Source organism: Silurus meridionalis, chromosome 3 (assembly GCF_014805685.1).
Source record: "Silurus meridionalis isolate SWU-2019-XX chromosome 3, ASM1480568v1, whole genome shotgun sequence".
In the NCBI taxonomy this organism is placed as follows: domain Eukaryota; kingdom Metazoa; phylum Chordata; class Actinopteri; order Siluriformes; family Siluridae; genus Silurus; species Silurus meridionalis.
The window spans coordinates 22,089,624-22,111,024 of NC_060886.1; the positions used below are offsets into that span (position 1 = coordinate 22,089,624).

The window sequence follows — 21,401 nt, forward strand, 5'->3', positions numbered from 1 at the left end:
TAAAGTTTTTAGAAGCATTTTATCATACTCATGTTTATACAAATACATGCAATAATAATAATCATCATCATAATCATAATAAGCAACATAGGCTCATCATCTCCTTCTGACCCACTTCATCCAACAGTCATTTTTAGACAACAAAAATGCTGAAATATAAATAGACCCAGCAGACACATGATGACACTGCATCAGCATTCAGATGTAATTAAGTATTAATCAGAGAAAAATACACAATACAAATCATGACACTAGTGGTATAATATGTACAAATATGTTCAGCATTCAACTAAATGTACAAAATGTCCAGGGGCAACAGATGCTGCAGTGGTAAAAGACAGTAAACAGAGCGAGGCTGAGTGTTTCAGTTCTTTACAGTTCCAAGATCGGACAAGACCGGAAAATAAATGACACATCGACCAGCGGAAGAGGCAGGATGTAAACAAATTCAAATAACACAAATTATCACATTGACCTCCTTTTCCATACCCCTCCTACATACACATGCACATTCTTCTCCCCAGAAACATACACAAACACAGAAACACACTCACTCACTCTCAAACACACATGAACATATGTAATCCCTGTTTAATGTGGCTGGTCCACTACTATAAATCTTCACTCTTGTTCAATCAATACCTTGGTCTCATTGAAAAACTGTCACAGTAGACAAGGACACTTTAAATCATTTGTATAAAAACTCCCGCAGTGTTCACAGTGTTACCTGCATCATCAGGGTAATCCAGTAATGCCTTATCCCCAGCAGGTCTAATGAGAGTCGCTGCACGAAGCTTTAACTAAGCCGTATGGGACATAATTAGAGCTAAATTTGGTCTTAATTAGACAATAAACAATGCCTCAAACACCCAAAAATCACCTGACCAGGTTAAAACAAACACCGGCTCATACACATGCTTGGCAGAATATGATTCAGTAAGGGCCCCCTTAAGAGCCTTTCCTTGAAGGAGCGCACAGAATCAGACCATTAGTCCTGAAAAATCAAGCATACAGTTTTCTTCTGGTGTAAAATGTACCTATGGCCTCATCTGTACTGTAAACAACAATCTGTGAATAGAGTGCATTTCCATAACTGGGCATATTTCTGTACTGCATGAGTCATAAAGTCTGCTGCTGTTAAACATGCTGTTTGTGCGTAAACGTGTATGATTTATGCGGATAGCAAGGCTTCAGAGCCGTGCCGTATTTGGTCCACCGCACAGCCTGAATAATGTCCAATCTTTAAAATGGCTGCTGCAGTAGTGAGCCCATTCTGTTTGCCAAGGGAAGGTGTGCAGTCAAATAAAGGTCTGGAGGGCCACCTACCCACACACACACACACACAATTATGCACACAACCTCAACAGTACACAATTTCAATCTAGGAAAAGAGAAACCATTTCGGTCAGAGCCCTGATAAATAAGGCTATTGGCAAAAACTATTCTCCCCAGTGCATCACTTATAACAAATGGCATGTGAGTCCCCTGTATAAATACTTCTTCTCCTTTGAGACTCTGAACTGAGGACAGCATACAGTAGAAACAGGCCTGGTTGGAACACCAAACTGAACACAAGGGGGCAGGATCACACTCTCACTGCTGGTCCTGTATGGGCGGTCAGAGGGACCTGAGAGCCGCAGTCATAGTCTATATCCACTGTATGAGAGCCGCTGATCAGTCTGCCATGAGAGTAGCCTCGTCTGTCCACGTGTCTGTCCCGAAAATGCTGAATATAGCTCTGGAAGAGAAAGAAAGTAATTTATGATGAAGGAGGGACTACCAGAGGACCTACAGTTGGAAATATAACAATATATTTATATATAAAATGCGATAATATACTAAAAAAAGGAAATGAAATGTGGATCGAAGTAGATATGGCTATGAAAGGATATCATAAATAGGACAAAAAGCAATAAAAATGAATAAGCTTGAGACTTTACCGGAGAGAGTACATCTCCATCATAGCGGCGTGTGGGGTTGGGTTTCCTGCGATACGTGGGTTCTTGAGGCTGGACTTTTGCAGGTGGGTTGGTGGTATGAGGATTAGACTGGGGAGGATGGTGATATTTTGGCTTCTGTTTCTGCTGCTGATGTTGCTGCTGAGGTTTCTGTTGTTGTTTCTTCTTCTTTTTTCTGCTCTCTCTTCTCTCCTCCTTCTGGCGAATCTTCATCAGCTGCAGCCGCCTCTGCTGATGACTGATAAACACTTTATGCAAAAGATGGAGGAAGAAATGGGGGGGATGTAAGAGAGGAAGATTTAAAGTGAGTAAAAGGAATGTTATTCATTCTAAAAGAAAAAAGAGAACGGTTTGGAATGAGAGAATGCTAGTCATAAGGAAAAACACAGTGGAAAGAGAGAGAGAGAGACAGAGAGAGAGAGAGAGAGAGAGAGAGAGAGAGAGAGAGAGAGAGAGAGAGAGAACAGTGAAAAAGAACAGGACAGGCAAATTGATTCAGAGGGACAGCATGCTCATTTTCCACACCAGTTCATATCACCCATCGCACATACAAAATGTTTTCATTTTCCTTCATTTTAGTTTGACTGAACTGTAAAGGCACTAAGTTGCATGCATGAAGAATCAGATATCTCTCCCACTGATCTGCCATCGCAATGCCAAACAAACTGCAGAGTGTTTTGACACTTTCTGCCGCTCCACACGCCTAAATTAGCATTCTCATTCTGTTCCTTGTCACTAATAGAGGCGGTGGGATTATTTTTGTCCTTTCACTCACTCTGTTGTGCCTCGACAGATACGGGCCCCATCTGTCAGAGAATTTACATAATGAGCTCCCTCTTTCCAACATGCATGCACACATGTGCATACACACAACACACACACACACACACACACACAAACCCCTCCTACTCCATGCTCATATTCACCTCCTTCTCGATAAATGTTCCTCTCTCCTCCCCTCTATACACAGGGGCCCCAGCGCTTCACTATGGCAACGTCCCCAGCACTACTGAAGCGTCCGCCCCTCACACACACACACTATAATTCTGAGGCTGTGCGTGTCAGTTTGATTGTTATTTTAACACGCCTGCTAGCTTGCTTTCTCACAAAGAAGTGCTGCAGACACCTTACATAATATTTGGAAGAAAATTTAGACCTATTTGTTTGGTCACCCACTGCACATTAAGCTCTTGTTCTCCCACTCATCTTTTGTGTCGATCATCTAACAATCCTGGATCGCACAATCTTAGTGCGAAACAAAACCCTCACACTGTACCACATGCTTCATATCACAATCCTCCCACTACCAACACTGTATTTGTTGCTGGAGTGATTTTCTTGGGAAGCTCAAAAAAAAAAACTGCCAAAGCACATACTGGTGGAAAATACAGTTTTTTGCAGGTCTCAACCTCCTGCAGCTCACAGAGTAATTCCAAATCCGCTGGTATTGCATGCACCATGGGTCATAATACAATACGTTGTACAGTAAAAGTTCAACTGTTAAATCAACACCTTGGCAGTCTTGGCAGTATTTCTGTAATCATGTAACACACAACTCAGTATTTATTGCCGCAATTTAAACATACAATTTTACACTGTATATACAATTGCCTTCTGTCTGAGATATTGTTGTGCTGCTATGTAGTCTTGCATGAATGTTTTGTCATGCATGTTGTGCTGTGGTCCTGTGCAAATTTCCAGCATATTGATACATGAAGCTTATTTAAGCGATGTAATTAACCTTTAGTTGCTTAACATATACTTTATACACTGAAACATTGGTTTCTGAATCCTTTAGGCCAAACAATCTTTGACATTTATAACATTTTAGCAATTTCCTCGAACAATTTTGAAAATAAATGCCACAAAAATGATCATAGAATATGTCCTACAAAATAGTTCTTTTCCTAAGTGTTTACATTTCACTGGGCAAACTTCTGAGTGGTGAAACAAAAAAAGCATTTGCCCTATCTAGTTTAAATATTTATGATAACACAGCCATCTGTGGCCAGGATTCCAAGAGAAAAAACTGTCCAAGCTCTTTGTGTGAGAGGAGTGTTAAACTTTCTCTTTTCTATCAATCACACTGTCACTAGCTAGTCAGGGTTCTCTAAGCTCTTTCATGTATAAGACGTTAATAAAGTTCTTCCTGCTAGCTGCTGTATGATGGGAGAGAGCTGAGTGTTGGATTAAAATTGGTCAAGGCCAAATGGGCAAACTTGTGGAAAATTGGAAAGCTAAAGAAAACCTTTTGACCCAGAATGAGACGTATCACTGGTTCTTAGAAATGTCCAATTTGGATCAATATCAGCAATGAGAACATAAATAAATAAATGAATGTAAAATAATATAGCCTCCTTCATATGTCCGCTCATTATAAACATGTTTGAACACATGCTAATGTTAATTCAGTCTGTCATAGTAAACAATTGGAGGCTCCTTAATATATTAAAATATACTCCTTCTAGTAGTGCATTTATATTCAAATTTTTCAAACTTTTCAGAATTTAGCTGTAATTAATGTTGGGGGGTTAAAGTTGACTTCAAAGAACTCCAGCTTAGTTGGAAAAGGACAATGATTTGGCATTTGTACAAATCCTCAGGCAACTCATGCTGCTTAACAGTGGCTCTGACTAAGCCAGTACACAGAATGCAGCAGAACAAGTTTTTTCTCCATAGGACTAGCATCACAGGGAATAATTAAGTAGGACAGTCAGAAAATAAAGCATCATCATAGTTCTTTGCTCTTCATCTAACCACACTGGACAGTAGTGGGATGTAGTGCATATTATGTAACATATTTAAACTCCCTGAGGAAACAACCTGAAGGAATCAGCAATCTTTTATCATTGCTACTATCTTTGTGTGCTAAAAATGTGCAGTGTGATTCTGGGATTATAGTTTTCTTTGTGTCAAAAATATATTTATATAAGTTTTTGTTTAAATGACAAACAAAACAAAAAAAACAAGATTTAAACCATTGGCTGCATTTTCATTCAAAATTTCCGAGTTTTTTTTCTCTACAAAGAATTAGCAAATACACACAATGCTGCAAACTAGCCTCCATAATAATAGCATCAAGCCATTAAGAACTTTCTAATGATTTAAATACATATATTCTTTAATAAATAATTTCATCATCTCATTCAATAGTCAATTTTCAAAATGATCTTGTCTATTATTATGTCAATATTAAAAAACTATAAAGGAAAAGGAATGAGTTTAATCGGTTCCCATCATCTTTTTGGAACTTGTGATGATCCAGATTTTTTTTTTTGGCGGTCAATGGGTTCAGGTTGAGTGACATGACCAAAACTTACAGGTGTAGGGTTTGCATAATAATTTGCAATTGAGGACCTGCAAAAATGTTTATTAGGCAAGAGATTTTAAATAGATTCTAAAGGGTAGTTATTGGCTGCAGGTAACAGTGATGCAAATCGGTTTTAAATTACCTGCATTACTCACATACTGTAGGTTGTTGTGAGGGACATATTCCCTGATTTAGATATCTCTTATCTTTTCTTTACATGCTGTAAATATATACATAAATAATATCAGATCTACAAAAAACACAATCATGGAATCAGCCTTCACAATTTTGTGTTCATTTACTGTCATAGGACAGAGGAAATTTTTTAAACCTCCCTTTATTCCATCACACTTCAATGGGATGTGAAAAGCTGATTTTGTTTTGATATAAGAAACCAAAGCTCGATGAGAGCAGGCTGATAGGTGTTGAATCCTACCTTCGGTATGCGAATATCCATCTGCAGTCACCTTCCACTGAATGAGGACGCCCAACAGGGCAAGCACAGGCCACACGCCCATCACCACCCACGTGTACCAACACACAGGCTGAGCCGGGGCCACCTTCACCCTTTCATAGATGTAGTGTGTGAGTGCGAACAGCTCCACAAAATAATCCACAGTCACGGTGACGATGGCTGAGCCGAACACAGCCGTGGAGAGTGTTGTGAAGCAGCGCTGCCACTGCAGGGTGAGCACGGCGAAAAGCATGCCTGAACCGAGCAGCACGCCCAGCGGAAGCCACACCGTGCGTGGGTGGTAGAACTCCTCCAACACTACCAAGGAGGCCAGTGCCACCAGCAAGCCCAGCAGTAGGCCCACCATGAAGAGCCCAACGCTGCGCACCAGCATGGTGACGAGGCCACACAGTGTCCCGATGCCCAGCCCAATGCCCACACTGGCCTCCACGCTGAGCTGTGTGTCCATCACTCGTTCCTTGTAGCACAGCATGAAAATAATGATGGAGCCGAACATCAGGCCGGTGAGGAACATTACAGCCTTAAAACACCGATAGCCTGAGATAGATGAGAAAATTATTTACAACTTAATGAACACACAAAAAAAAAAAGAAAGCAAATATCACTATATATAACACACACTGATAGAAATGTCATCCAGCGGAGATTTTCAAATCGACCGTAACTCGATATTTGTTGAAAAACTACTTTACACATAGCACCATGGGATTACAGAAAATGCATTTCAGACAGGAAGCAGAAAATACACTGCTTCCACACGGCTTCACATCAACCACAGCATAATAAAAATGCTTGTACTTTTACCCACAGCTACAGCTGCTCAGTGGCTCAGCAGCAGTTCGGTGCATGTGCAAGCAATTTTAATGACTTCAGCTCTATTCCTCTGCATTGCACGAGAGATACAGGTTTATATGCTTCCAAAATAAATAAATACATACATACGTATTAAAAAATACCTTTTACGGCCCTCCGTTTCTTTTTTCCTTTGGTTTCATTTGTAACAGTTTGTTTCAGATTAATGAAGCATGGAACATAATTTAAATGTTGCATTTCCATAAAAAATATTTCATTGTCAAAAATTTTTTTTTATTATATTGTCCTTTCTGAACAGGTACATTTCACACATTTTACTGTGTTAAATATTATTATAAAAGCTAAACCTAAAGAAAAATTTGGGAATGTGTGGTGTAGAGAAACACAAAGTGTGTGTGCTGAGTGTTTAAGCTGCAATTTGTCACAGCTGAAGGCCCCTCTTTTAACCTCTGCTAGTTCTTCACTGACCCTTTCTCAATGGGAATGAAAGATGTGAAGGTAAATTTCACAGTCCAGTGAAAGTGATAAAGCTTATGTAATGGACAGGGACAAGCACAGGCCGTCATCGTTATCGAATTCAAAGAATTATTACGTGAACCGGGTTTCTGAAATGAACAGCTTTGTGCAGTGTGGCAAAGCATCAACACCCGTTATGCTCAAACTGATCCTAGTGCAGGATGTGTGTGTTTTTCTGAGTGTGTGTTGACTACCATACACACACACACACACACACACACACACACACACACACACACACACACACACACACACACACACACACACACACACACAAATCTGCTTATCTTTTCCAGTCAACTGAAGATGAATGGATTCCCAAAACATTTTCCGGTAAAAAGCAAAAAAACACCATTATCTTGTACACTCAACACACCACCTACCGAAGAAGCAATAGATGATGCCGAAGAGGCAGCACATGGAGCAGACGACAGAAGGAACAACTTCATAACGCCGCTCGATCTCTTCATCACAGCTAAAAAAACTGTTTTCGCTCCCACCCTGAGATGGTGGGGCGAGCTTAAAAGCCAGCAGCTGGGCTGTGGAGGTCATGATGGTCAAGTGGGAGACGTTGTAGTAGTCAGAGTTGGGGGAGACAATAATGAGGATGGGTGGGTCAGAAAAGGTCAAGAGGAATTTCCCATCCAAGACTATTTACCTGCAAAAAGAGAGGAATAATGGTGATCATGTGACAATGCCATTAAAAAAATAGATTAGAATCTAAAGCTAAAAAGTTGATATTAAGCACCAGTGCCTTTTAATTCATCGCTTTCATACGCTGCTGAAAATCCTAGAAAAGCAGACCACATAGAGTTTATTACCACACAGTAAATTTACACATTGCACTTGATTAGTGCTTGTTGCTAATTGCAATAACCATCCAGGATCTATTCCTGCGTCAGGGCCAAAATTTTGGGATATGATCCGGATCCACTGCAACACGGCTCAAAAAAAAACAAAACAGCCATTACTGTATAGACTAAAAACAAATGAACAGGGCATGGAGAGAATAACCTTGTGGTCGTGTGCTGGGTTTAAAATCTTCTGTTCAACAGATGTATGTGACTGCTTGTGTCTCTGTGCTGGAAGACATGGTCAAAAATAGCATTACTGATACAGTGCATCACTGTGCTCTGAAACGCTGTGAGTATCCTTCATTCATTCACTCTCTTACATTTTTGCAGCTGAACATAAAATGCTAAAGATATGGATTCTTTAGTGTTTACATGCATGCGCAAAACAAATCTTATTTCCTGTACTTAAGAGAACTAAAAGCAGGAAGAAAAAAAAATAAAAACATGCACAGCCCAATGCACGTATTTTTTATGGCTTTTCGTAACTGCAGAAAGTTTGCACAAGTGAGAAATTATGCATAATTCATTGTGGAATCTCAAAAACATTATACATTTTTGGAAGACGGTCTTAACCAATTTTTTTGCAGAGCTCAAACTATAAAGATTTAAGATGTAATTATGTCAACTCAAGGAATAAGATCCTTTCACTAAGACAACATGCTCAATCAGGCTTGAGTGTGTTTTTGTTTCAGGGGATGTATTTAGTAGTGGTGTCATATTGATCTATTGTAGCATGTGCTTTAGAGTGAGGCTCTGGCACATCGATTCTACTGCAGTGAGTTTGTGTGTGTGTGTGTGTGTGTGTGTGTGTGTGTGTGTGTGTGCGCGCGCGCGTGTATGACAGTTGTTCTGATTTAAAACGGTACATGGTGCATGTTCACAAGAACACAATCATACGAAGAAACATTAATTTGTGAGAAAAACAATCCACCTAAAAAGATGCTGTTTCTTTTAAATGAGACTGCACTGTTGCAGTATAACTTGAAATACCCTGATTTGTAGGAGACACAAGAGAAAAAAAAATATCTAGGATTAGCTCCTTCAGCTAGACTTCTTTGATCTGTATCAGAAAGTGTTGAAAAGAAAAGAAAAAAATAGCATCAAATGTCTGGTACATTCAAATAAATCATACAGGTAAAAAAAGTACAAAAGAACTCTAAGGAAACATCGTCCCTTTTTCAGAATTCCATCTTCATAACTTCAGTGAACTGGCTGTGAATTGCACCTGCTATTGTCATGTGTATTTCAACAACAACAACAACAACAACAACAACAAAAAACCTAATTGACTGTGCAATAAAAAAAAAAAAAAAAAACACCGGTCAGTCACCGGTGCAGTTATGTTATAAAAATAAAAATGATGAATTTAGTCAGTGTGTTGGCTTTGCTTTCTGTGGAACACTAGAACTGGAAGCATTATGAATTTGTTACAGTTTCGTTGGTAAGGATAAGTCGTGCAAATGCTGCAGGAAAACTGACCAAGAACGAATATTAAGGAGACCTTCAGTGATCACTGTAAACATGCTATATATAATTTCTCTGTCTGTGCTATGCTGCATCATTTAAGATAGTAAAAACACAGACAGTAGAGGACTCTGGGGTAGCATGAAAGCATCAAAGAAACCAAAAGTACCATCATAACCATCATGTAGCATAAACATCACCATGTCTTAGTTCTTGTCTGTTGTCATAACAACTGCTGCATTATGGGATGCCTTCAGTTACACCGCACTTAGCAAACAAGAGAATGGCCCGGCGCCATGGCAACAGGTCTAGAACCATTTAGTGCTTTAGCTCACCTTGCATTTTTCTTTTCTTGTTTTTAATGATCAGTGCTCACCCCTCCTGTCTTCTCCAACACTCTAGGCATAACACCAAGATAGATAACACTGTTATGCCATTGCCATGCTGCTCTGAAATGTGCGTAAGACAAGCAAAATAAACACAAAAATGCGACTTTTAAAATGTAATTAAAAACACAAGATATAATGACAAAATTTTATAGTTCTCTACATCAAACATCCACAGATATTACTAAAACGAGAAGTAAAAGCAAAAGGCAAGACCTCCATCACAGTCGCAAAGAAACCTAATCACCTCATTTGTGATCCAGCTTTTTTGCTACTCATCGGACCACAACAGATCTCATCTGCACCATGATTACATGTCCATCATGATGAAGCACAACAGGCCCTACTAAGCATGAAATGTTAACAAGTTTATTTTATTTACACTGGGCACGAAGAAGCACAGAAAGAGAGATTCAGCAGTATGAGCACAGACTCTGTGTCTTCTATCTAAAGCCACATGAACTCAGGGTGAATGAGTTATGTTCACATTATATAAGGAAATGGGCCAAAGATGATACACTCATCTATAGTACAGTTCTTTTTTTCAAATAAATATTAAACTGTTTGACAATAAATTAATAATAAATAGGTCTAGTCTACTAACAACTAACCAACAACTAACATCCAGCCCTCAAAATAGAGCAGCGTTTCCAGTTTCAGAACAATGCTCATTGCCTGTGCAAACCAACATGGGATCATTTTACAGCCGTGTGTGATAATTTGCTCTAATGGCAGGTATGGATGTAGTTTTTTTTACTCCATATAGTAAAATATATTAAAGTGGAAGCCACTAGGTATTTTTCCTTACATTAATGCAGAACTACATAAGAAACACAGGCTGAAAACACCACTAAAAAGTAAAATAGGGGAAAAAATATATAAAGAAGGAAGTATAAAAAAAATGATATTCACATTCAAAATTGTGTTGATGCCTCTTATATCCAGCAGAACAAGTACATTTGATAAAAGAGAGAAACCTTTGCACTATTTTTGAGGACCGGTGTTCCTTACCATCTAGTAAAACATGCTTGTGCGACTTTGGTGACATTGTAAATATGGTGAATGCATCAAATGACCAATCAATAGTCTACACTACTTTTTACATGCATCCAAATTCAGGACTCCAGGTCTAGAAGGGCAACTAAATTCATAAAGGCTACTTAGTTACAATAAAGCCCACCTACAAACAAATAGCAATTAAAGGTCATTTGCAGTAAATAACCACAAATGTGTGCTGGTTAAAACAAGTAAATATTAAGACCAGGTTAACCAACAAATTTAAAAATCATACATAAAATGTTAAACATTCACTATAAAAAGATAAAACGATGCAATTATAAGAAAATAATAAATCTTGAGGTGGTGTGAGCACTTTGTGAGCACTTTGTGTTTTTGTGCATTTTCCTATATCAGCATGTCCCACATGATTTATTTTTCTTCCTCCGTTTTAAGTTTTATAATGGAAAAAAGCACAGTTAGCTATGTTACACTGAAAACGTTCCTCCTTTACAAAGACCGTCTTTCATGCAGGGTTTTGATGCAGAATTGTTCTTCTGGAAGGCTCTCCTCTCTCCACAGAGAAACGCTGGAGCTCTTTCAGAGTGCCCATTGGGTTCTTGGTCACCTCCCTGACTAAGGTCCTTTTTCCCCCGATCACTTAGTTTTGCTAGACGGCTCCGCTATAGAAAGCATCCTGGTGGTTTTAAAATTCTTTCATTTATGGATGATGGAGGCCAACGTGCTCATTGGGACCTTCAATACTGCAGAAATCTTTCTGTACCCTTCCCCAGATCTGTGCCTTGATACAATCCTCTGAGGTCTACAAACAATTCCTTGGACTTCATGGCTTGGTTTGTGCTCAGACATGCACTGTTAACTGTGGGAACTTATATAGACAGGTGTAAGCCTTTCCAAATAATTTCCAATCAACAGAATTTACCACAGTTGGACTCCAATAATTTCTTATTAAGGCAGATTATTATTATTGTTACTCCAGGAAAGTCTTATTTTGCTCACTTCAAATTATGAATGCATTCTCAGATTTTTGCTTTTACATTTTACAAGTAAACTCAAATTATGTGTAAATAATCTGGCAGCATGTGAATTCTGAATTACTAGAATACTGTACTACATTAAACACTTGAGACTTTTAAACACAGTATTCACATTTTTAACAAACTTCCATATATTTCTTATTCTAAATGATTGATAGGTTGTAGATAAGTTCATGAATGCCCTTTGTCTCCAGTGTGTGCGTTTGTGATATATATATATATATATATATATATATATATATATATATATATATATATATATATATATATAAAGATGAGTTTACACGGCACTAAAATCTACATTTCAGACTAATGCACTTTGCATTAATCACAGAGTCATTAGCATACTGGTCACAGAGAAAGTATCAAGCATCTGTGAATCTAGTCCAAATAAAAAAGGCACTGTTTAACATTCTCTGGTAACTGCTAAATTATGACTAGAGGGGGAAATTAATTTAACATCCTCCTGAGAATAATATACAATATAGAAATGTATCCTGCATTAATAAAGTCTGAGAAAGAAAGGACGGATACAGAATCTTAAACCACTATTCATTTCTATTAATAAACAAGGCACGTAGACACCGAGTAAGGTTTGACACACAAAATGAACTGCAGAAACTTGCAGAAAACACTGACTTACTCCAGTTTCTCAGTCACACACCACAGGCGGGCAGGAGTCTGAGCAAGTGACAAAGATAAAAGCGGAGCTTTAGACACTTATTCTGTAGCAGTCAGCACAGTGCAGGTTTCCTGCCATCAACGACTCGAAGGGCAAATAAGTGATGTAGGGATCCTGAGGTCAAATCTCAGAGATGCTTGGGAATGGGTGTGTATATGCAAGATATATAAAGCAGAATGTGCATAAGTGTGTGCATGAATGTGAGTGTGAGTGTGAGTGTGTGTGTGTGTGTGTGTGTTAAGACTGAGCGACAGGGCTCTGTTCAACCTCGTTAATCCTGTTGAGAGCTTCTGCTCCAAAATCCATTAGCACCGAAGGTCTTTTCCCTTCTCCTGACCTGAATGACATCAGCACTCTATTAGATGCAACTACATTTATGCCATTCTTTTTGATCATGTTGATTTGCATATTATTGGTGTATTCACTTTCGTGTCTGCACTATAAGATAAACAGAGAAAAATGGTTTATTGACAAGAAGCCGTTGCCTAAAGCTAGAATTATAAAGAAAAAGAAAATCACAAAACTAGAATGTTGCAGGAATTTTAAAGCCAAAGAAGGTAAAGGATATGGATACCCTATTAGTGCCACCTGCAAAAACTAAGCCCAGCTCCCCAAATTTAACCTGCCAAGCATATGTATAATGCTTTTCACTCCATTCCAATGTATAGAAATATTTCATGAAAAATAAATACACATTATGATTAAATAGAACATTTACTGTTTTATAGTAGAAATAATTTGCCTACCAAAAGAAAGCAAACAGTGCAGCAGTGTGATAAACATTCTGTGCTTATGCAGAGATCTGTTAAGGTCCTTGGTGATGCAATGCTGCACACATATACCATTTTATCATATCACATGTTTAAAACCTAACAATACTATAGACAATACTCCCTGGAGGTTCAACAGAGTCTAAATGGCTCTGCTCACTGAAGGGTAGAAACAAGACAACAGAGCGAATCGATTGTGGCCATCTGTGAGCTCACAAATATCGAACAGGACATTTAGAGGTCTCTTTAAATTGTGTTTAGCTGCAATTCGGAAAACAAAAATGCTATGCCGATGGAAATGGTGGTCACCGAATTTGGTATTATGTAAAAATGTATTTAATAATCACACGATTGCTAAAAAGGAAGAGTTACTGACTAACACTCAATACATTGTGCATCGTCTCGCTGAAAACACATCTCTAATAGCAATTTTTATGAATTGTAAATTATAACTGTTACACAATAGATTGTGATATTATTTTTTCCCAATTTTCTATTAAAGATAATAGATTTTTACTACTTTAATGCATTACTAATATTATGTATGTAAGACAATCTGGAGTCAGTCATTATGGAGAATACATTCTAACTATGTAGAACTGCGCTTACAAAAAATGGAAGGATGTCTGACCTCCATACATCTTCCTGAATGCAAAACAGCACGAAAGATTTTAATATAAAAAAAATATTAATAGATTCAACGGACGAAAGTTCAAAGGTACGGCAGAGAGACCAAGTTGTCTTCTCCAAATTGTTGTAAACCTTTTTGACAGATATACAACTGCAATTGATATAACAACAAAGGATCGCTGTATGTAGGTGAGGATCTTCATACATCTTACTGAACTCTTAATGGTTTTCTGCAAGCGCTGCACCAGATGCTGTGTGTTTGTGTCTCATCAGCCATCTGATGGTTGATCGGAGCAATCACCATTAGCAATCTAATCATGATCAAGCTGGTGAATACTTGCTCAGTGCATATAATCATTCTGTATCCCTCTATTCTATCCGAGGCAGAGCTTTACTACAGAATTCAGAAGCTCACACTGAGCTCCACAGTGCATCTGGTGGAGGGAAAACAGTGAGCGTTTGATGACGCTCTTGGCATAGAAATCCGACAGAGGCCTGTGTCTGACCCCCTCACTCAGCTCCCAGCAGAGCTGAAGGGAAATTGGTAAAGAACATTATTCTATTTAAGTCCTAAAGCCTTTGTAACAAAAATTTAAAAGAACAACCATTATCTAGAGGAACACTAATGAGCAACGATGTATTGTTCTTTTTATCAAATGACTTAATCACTGTTGATGCTGATCTTTATTTTTTTGCTGCTTCATTATAATTCCAGCAGATCACACATAACAGGATTTAAATTGTGGCCAGATTTGCAAGCAATAAGCCAGGAGTATTCATGTAAATTTAAGTAGACAAGGATGGTAAGTAATGCAATTGTGGCTAAATTGTAGGTCTGTGCAACATTTTTCTTAACATGCATACTCATACACAAACACACAAAGGACAGAATGACCTCTGACACACACTCTGTGTCCAAATTAAATGGTTTAGTGGTTTCCACAAGCTTGAGCCTGATACAGAGCCTCTATTGAACTATTCTTGGCCTTGGTATATGGAGGGAATGCTGGAAAAGAGTGAGGAAGTCGTGCGATTTGGAGCCAGAAAAAGAAAAAGAATTATGGACAGAAGAGGGTAAAAGGCCAATAAAAGGAGCCCAGCTCATATGCATGAAGTTAACCATTGTCCAAGAAGATAACCAAACATTGTCCAAGCTCTGTACATAAATACAAAATGTATGTTGCTTAGATGGCAGCATCCAGGCAATGCAGGTTGAATGAGATACAAAAAATAAAAAACACATAAAAAAATGTAAATGGTCCACTGAAGGTTTTGACAGATATATAACTGCAATCTCAATGCTGCACATTTTAGGCTTTTAAAGGGTAAAAAAAGAAATTTCAATAAAATATTTCAGGCTCCTGGGTGCTTTATATTTCATCTTAAAAGCCACCAAGAATAAAAACATTGCCAATCAAAGATGTGACACAAACTGACTGCTGGACATTCATAAAAGTACAGATGAAGAGGTGATTCACTAAACTTCAATAACTTTTTCATAAACACAGTGCTTTTAAATTCTACTATAAAAATACAGGTCATATACTAAAAGAAAGAAGAAAAAAAAAGAGATGTAACATAAGTGGCAAAAAGATTCATTAGTTTCATTAAAAATAGCTATAAATGGATAAAGAGTATGCAATGTCAAAAAAAAAAAAAATAGTTAACAATGTGAACAAATTGCTGTTTGATTGTAAGAGGGGAAACACTTTGGGACCTGCTTTAATAAAGGGTGAAATAAATAAAAACCCCCAAAAAAGAAATCACACTATCCGATCAGTGATCATATTGATTACAGCAGCACATTTTGTTTTGTTTTACTCCTAACTTACTCCATGACTAGATTTTCAAGTTAGAATGCAGCTAAACTTGTCCTTATTGAGAGTTTGGATCAGTGTATTATTCTAAAGGTATCACAGTATACAGAAGCAAGAGAGAACAGTTTGCCAAATGGACTGAGGTTTCACTCTGTGGTTATGTTCAGCATGAGTAATACAAAATGAGGACAGAGTCTCTGTCATAACATGAGTAGAATTGGTAATAGAATTGTGTATACTAATATGGAGAAGGTAAAATAACTGTGACGTCTTTAAATCACATTCACTGCTCTTCCTGCGGTTTCCTGGAGGAGAGTCCATGCAGAGGAACTATAAAGGGTGAGAAGTAGTGCCTGAAAAGGGATAATGAGATTTACATTGACTTACTCTCTCACTTACCTTTTCCTTGACTTCATCTCCTTTTCACTACTTTGCTACTCCTCAGTTTCTTTTAAGTCTTATCTCGGTCTCTTGTCTTCTCTTTTATTGGCTCTCCCTCTTTGTTAATCTCTCCTCAGATGAAATCCAAAAAATGGTAGGTGTGCTATAATGTAACAATGTGATATGCCCCTCTAAGGACCCCAGAATGTTGTCTTCCTCTTCAAATATTTAATAACAGCTTTCATTCAGACTCTCTTTCCTCATTTCCAACAGCCACACACCTGCATCCCATTATCTCACCACCTTTTCAATGAGCATGCTGTGCTAATGAAACACGGAATAAGTTTTATAGAACACCCAATAGCTGAGCAAAGTAGATTTCCTTGCAACGGGTGCACTTGATGAAAATCATGTGCTTTAGCATTCATGAGCACTAGATCGCTACAAAACTGAACACTTATGGGAGATTTTAGACCAATCTTTTAAATGCGCTTTCCAGCACCCTCATCAAAACACCACTTGAGGAAATATATTCTAAAAAATCAAACAGCATTTGTCCCTACAGTAAAGTTAAAGAGACTTGTAGAAATGTGACTAAGGTCCACTGAGGCTGTTATGGTGGCTATTGGCGGGTTGTTTATTTTATAGAACTGCAATGTGTTATTTAATTACAATCAATATTTTTCCCTCCACTGATCATTTCTGATCATGTATCAACATTATCATTTCCTGTAGAACAATACAGATTTTCCTAAATGATATGAAGAAGTACCCTGGTATCAATTTCAACACTCAAAGTCTCAAACTTTCCATCCTTTTCCTAATTTCTCCTGCTTGGTTCAAAGCCCAGCAGAAATGTGTTTATAATTTCATCACAGAGATGATGTTGGGCCACTCTATCATTATTCTGCCCAAGTTCCCTCAGGCCATTTGCTGGTCAATAAATAAGCGCAGGCCGAAAGCTTTTAAATCTTTTAAGCACACTTGTATCCCTGAGGTAATTTAATTTGCTGCTTTTTTGCCATGAAATAACTGCAGACAAAGTAGATTCTATTTAATTATTGATGACTTGGTCTCATGCTTCTTCAATATGACACGCTTGTGGAAATCAGACAGCACCTCTGAACTTCTTCCCAACAGACTCTATTACAAACTACCAAATTAGATCTAATGCCATGGTAACTGTTGTATTATCTTCTGGCAGAAAACAGGCGTGTAATGAATATGTAGCATGTACATTACCTAGAAATCCAATGCTTATTTCTATAAGCATCTGATAGCCTTCTGGTGACAGAATTAACACCCTCTGATGTTTTCGTCCATTTTCCCCACTTCATGATAACAAGTAATTATCAAGGAGGTGTGAATTGAAAATTTACTTTTAAAAGTGTGATTAAAACCACATTCTGCCCGTCTGCAATATAAGTGAGAATAGGATTTCAGCAACACTCAAGAGCTAATTACTGATGATTTTTTTTATTAGGTTAATACCAGTGAGAACCTTGTACTCCTTCAACTAGTTTTATTAAGTGAAGTTTTTTTTTTTAAGAACCTTAATTTACAGTTTCAAATCCATGTCCTTTTAAACCTGTTAAAAAGCCACAGCAATGACTATTTATTCTGCAGTTATCATTAGTAGCAAGCCTAAATAACCATGAAAATCCTGTAGTTGCAATGTGTCTGTCTCTAATGACTTAAATTGAACATCATGTCTGTAACAGCAAATTCAACATCATGTTGGAATGTAATAGCTTATGCAGTTTGCTGTGAGCAGTCGGACGTGAAAACAATCCAAAAAAACAGCTATCAGAAGAAAATCCTGACCTTTCTAAGAGATGGATATCTAAACTTCAGTAGCAGTGAAATGGTAAAAGAATGGTAAGAAAAAGTCAAACAAAGGGAATGTTTTTTTTTTTTTTTTACTCTGACAAAAACTAATCCTTATATTCTTTACATTCCACGTTTAGACAACATTCAAGAAATCTAATTTGAGAGTTGAGCGTCTCACTGTTGTATTGGGAGGGACTTCGTTATTCGACCAAACTACGGTGAATCTCTCTCTAAATGTCCATTCATAAAGGGTTCACTCATCAAAGCAAGGAAAAGCGATTCAAAGGGTGTAACAGGGGATCAGGCACATGAGCAATCATCCTGAATAATTGAATAATCATCAGGCTGTTGTCAAGGCAAAATGTTAAGAGATGAAAGGCCATTGCTAATGTTTTAAAAACCTTTTTGACTGAGCTGGTAAAGCCAGTTCATCCATTGTGGAGGAACACACATCTATACCTCTCAAAGGTGTCACTACAACATAAGCAATTATGTCTCAAATATGTTGGATTTGAAAAGGATTTGAAAAAAGTTCAATCAAGCAATGGACAGCCGCAACGTCTCAGTATGGCTGAAGTGTTCGATGCCACATGCATCAAATTATCTTTAACCTGGAGTGAATGGTATATAATTGGACCACTTAAAACATGATATCAATGCTAATTAAAGATTGAGGATACATACTATAGATGTGTATCTTGATGCTGTCATCCATAAGGATATGTTTGTAATTTTGGAGTCTTTCTAAGCAGACACAATATAATCTTTTTTTTTTTTTTTTAGAGAATTTATATTCAGTGCCTACATACCTTAAATATTATTCTGAATCTGATCAGGGAATAAGAATCTCATCATGTGGTGGCATCTTACATGATGTATTAATGAATAAAGATTAAAGATATTCAAGAATAATGCATTAATACTGAGGGTAGGGGGCAAACATCCTGTAATGTTGTCAGATTTTCTGAACACGTGACTTCAGCACAGGCTGTTATTCCAATCCAAGTTCAACCCCACGTCAAACAAAGCAGCATTACAATAACATTGCAGGAGCACATGCTTAACCACGATCTGATCAAATCTGTGAAAGAAATAAACCAAGTGATTATTATATGGGGTGTTTTACATCAGAAACAAAGGCACCAAACACACCAGCATATGGAACGATGAAACAAAAGGAGACATACCGCTGCTGGGAGAACAATAGTAACAACGCCTTCAGGTGCTCATGGGTCATTAGTGGCAGTTATAAATATCATAATAATTCATGTCTAAATACCCATGTGGGATGCATGCAATAAGAATCAGTCTTTGTCTTTAAAGACCCTTGGTTATTGCCTTATTGAGATGCCTGTTGTTAAATGGATCTCACCCAATTCCACTACAAAACTCGGCAGAGATGTTTGAAAGAAGCACAAAACCAGCGCTGGTGGAAACCAGAAAAGCGCACCCAACCTTCTCATTCATGTTGCATGGGATGATGCTTTGAAACATGAGCAGGAATAAACAATACATAACAACTCACCACCTCCTCCGCTCATCAGGAGTTGTTCATTTCCTACACGGTGCTGATGCGTCTATTGGAGTTTCAACCTCAGCATCATTTTGCGCGGTATCCTGTAATCCCGTCATTTCATTTGAACACCTCTGCCGAATTTCACGGCCATTTTTTTCTATTCAAGAGAACCATAACAGGTGAATTCCAGCTTTCCTTCACACCTTACGCACACAGTCACGGATGCAGAACCAAACAGATGCACTAGCCTTTGCAGAAACGAACAATTTTGCTCTGAATCATGATCCGGTTTAACAGTTTCTCTCCTCAGGGAGCGCCACTGACCCGAACCCGCTTCCGTTCACACCCGTGGTTCGAGCTCGGTTCAGTCGCTCACGCGCTCACCGCTTTGTTTGGAGTGTACCATTAGAGAGACAAAAGCATGAGAGGGGAGGGAGGAAAGGGGGAGGGGGTCGAGCTGGTGGTGATAACTGATCGTTCTGGATCGAGTGTTCATTAAATATATTTTTTACATTTCCTATGCCAGTAAACACACACTTTGACTCGTTGAAATATCACACACACCCTTAATGTTTCACACCGTTATTTTTTTGTGTATAATAATACAATAATTCTATTTATAGGGAGGAGTCGGTGATCTGGGAACCCTGTAATACTGACATAATCATAGTTCATCACAACACTGTAATGTAGGTCTTACAACAAAAGAATAAAATAATATAATAATAATAAAAAATACAATTAAATAATGTTACGTTACTCATAATATGTGCATGTATATAATAATGATCTCTCTCTCTCTCTCTCTCTCTCTCTCTCTCTCTGTGTGTGTGTGTGTGTATATATATATATATATATATATATATATATATATATATATATATATATATATATATATATATATATTTTTTTTTTTTTTTTTATTTATTTATTGAATTTTTCACCTTTAGGTCACTATAATATTATATAATACATAACAACAATAACAGTAATGATTACGGCAATAATACAATTTATATATATATATATATATATATATTTAGTCATTTTTACTATGTAATTGTATTATAAAACAAAAAATCTTTTTATTAGGGTTTTCTCGTAGGGATTCTCGATCGTCTTGCAAATATTGTAGGATGATCGCTTTGTCGCCATCATGTGGTGTATATGAATCAATACCTTACACAAGGATTATACATAACTTCTTCTTCTTTCGGCTTCTCCCATTAGGGGTCGCCACAGCGGATCATCCGTCTCCATACCCCCCTGTCCTCTACATCTGCCTCTTTCACACCATCTAACTGTATGTCTTCCCTCACCACGTCCATAAACCTCCTCTTTGGTCTTCCTCTTTTCCTCCCTCCTGGTGGCTCCATCCTCAGCATTCTCCTACTGATATACCCCATGTTCCTCCTCTGCACATGTCCAAACCATCTCAATCTCGCCTCCCTCACATTGTCTCTGAAATGTCCTACATGCGCTGTCCCTCTAATAAACTCATAAACTCATCGAATCCTGTCCATCCTCGTCACTCCCAATGAAAACCTCAACATCTTCAGCTCTGCTACCTCCAGCTCCACCTCCTGTCTTTTACTCAATGCCACTATCTCTAAACCATACAACATCGCAGGTCTCACCACAGTCCTTTCACTCTTGCAGATACCCTTCTATCACAAATCACTCCTGCTATCACTCTTCTCCACCCACTCCACCCTGCCTGCACTCTTTTCTTCACTTCTCTAACACACTGTCCATTACTTTACACTGTTGACCCCATAACTATTTATCTCATAACAGCTGATGACTGTAATTTCAGTAGAAACTATCGTAGTTCAAATCAACTCATGATTGCCCTTTGTAAAGTCTAACACATAAGATCCAACATTTATGTCCTGTACAGAGTGCACATTAGGATGTATCACTGCATCACTGAAGCTTAGGCAAA

General features: G+C 37.9%; 1 protein-coding gene across 3 annotated transcripts; it reads right to left on the reverse strand.

The window, feature by feature from the left end:
- tmem198a (transmembrane protein 198a) lies at nt 1-19,861 on the reverse strand. 3 transcript variants are annotated; one of them, XM_046845287.1, is made up of 6 exons: nt 19,466-19,861; nt 9,726-9,839; nt 7,456-7,730; nt 5,705-6,280; nt 1,941-2,206; nt 1-1,738 (listed from the first exon to the last, which is right to left on the reverse strand). In XM_046845287.1, the coding sequence occupies exons 3-6, from the start codon at nt 7,622-7,624 to the stop codon at nt 1,586-1,588; spliced, it is 1,164 nt and encodes a 387-aa protein (XP_046701243.1). In that variant the 5' UTR covers nt 7,625-7,730; nt 9,726-9,839; nt 19,466-19,861; the 3' UTR covers nt 1-1,585. The 3 variants fall into 3 exon arrangements, with proteins under 3 accessions (XP_046701243.1, XP_046701242.1, XP_046701244.1); XM_046845286.1 differs by lacking the exon at nt 9,726-9,839; XM_046845288.1 differs by lacking the exons at nt 9,726-9,839; nt 19,466-19,861 and adding an exon at nt 19,128-19,270.
- Nucleotides 19,862-21,401: the final 1,540 nt, after the last annotated feature.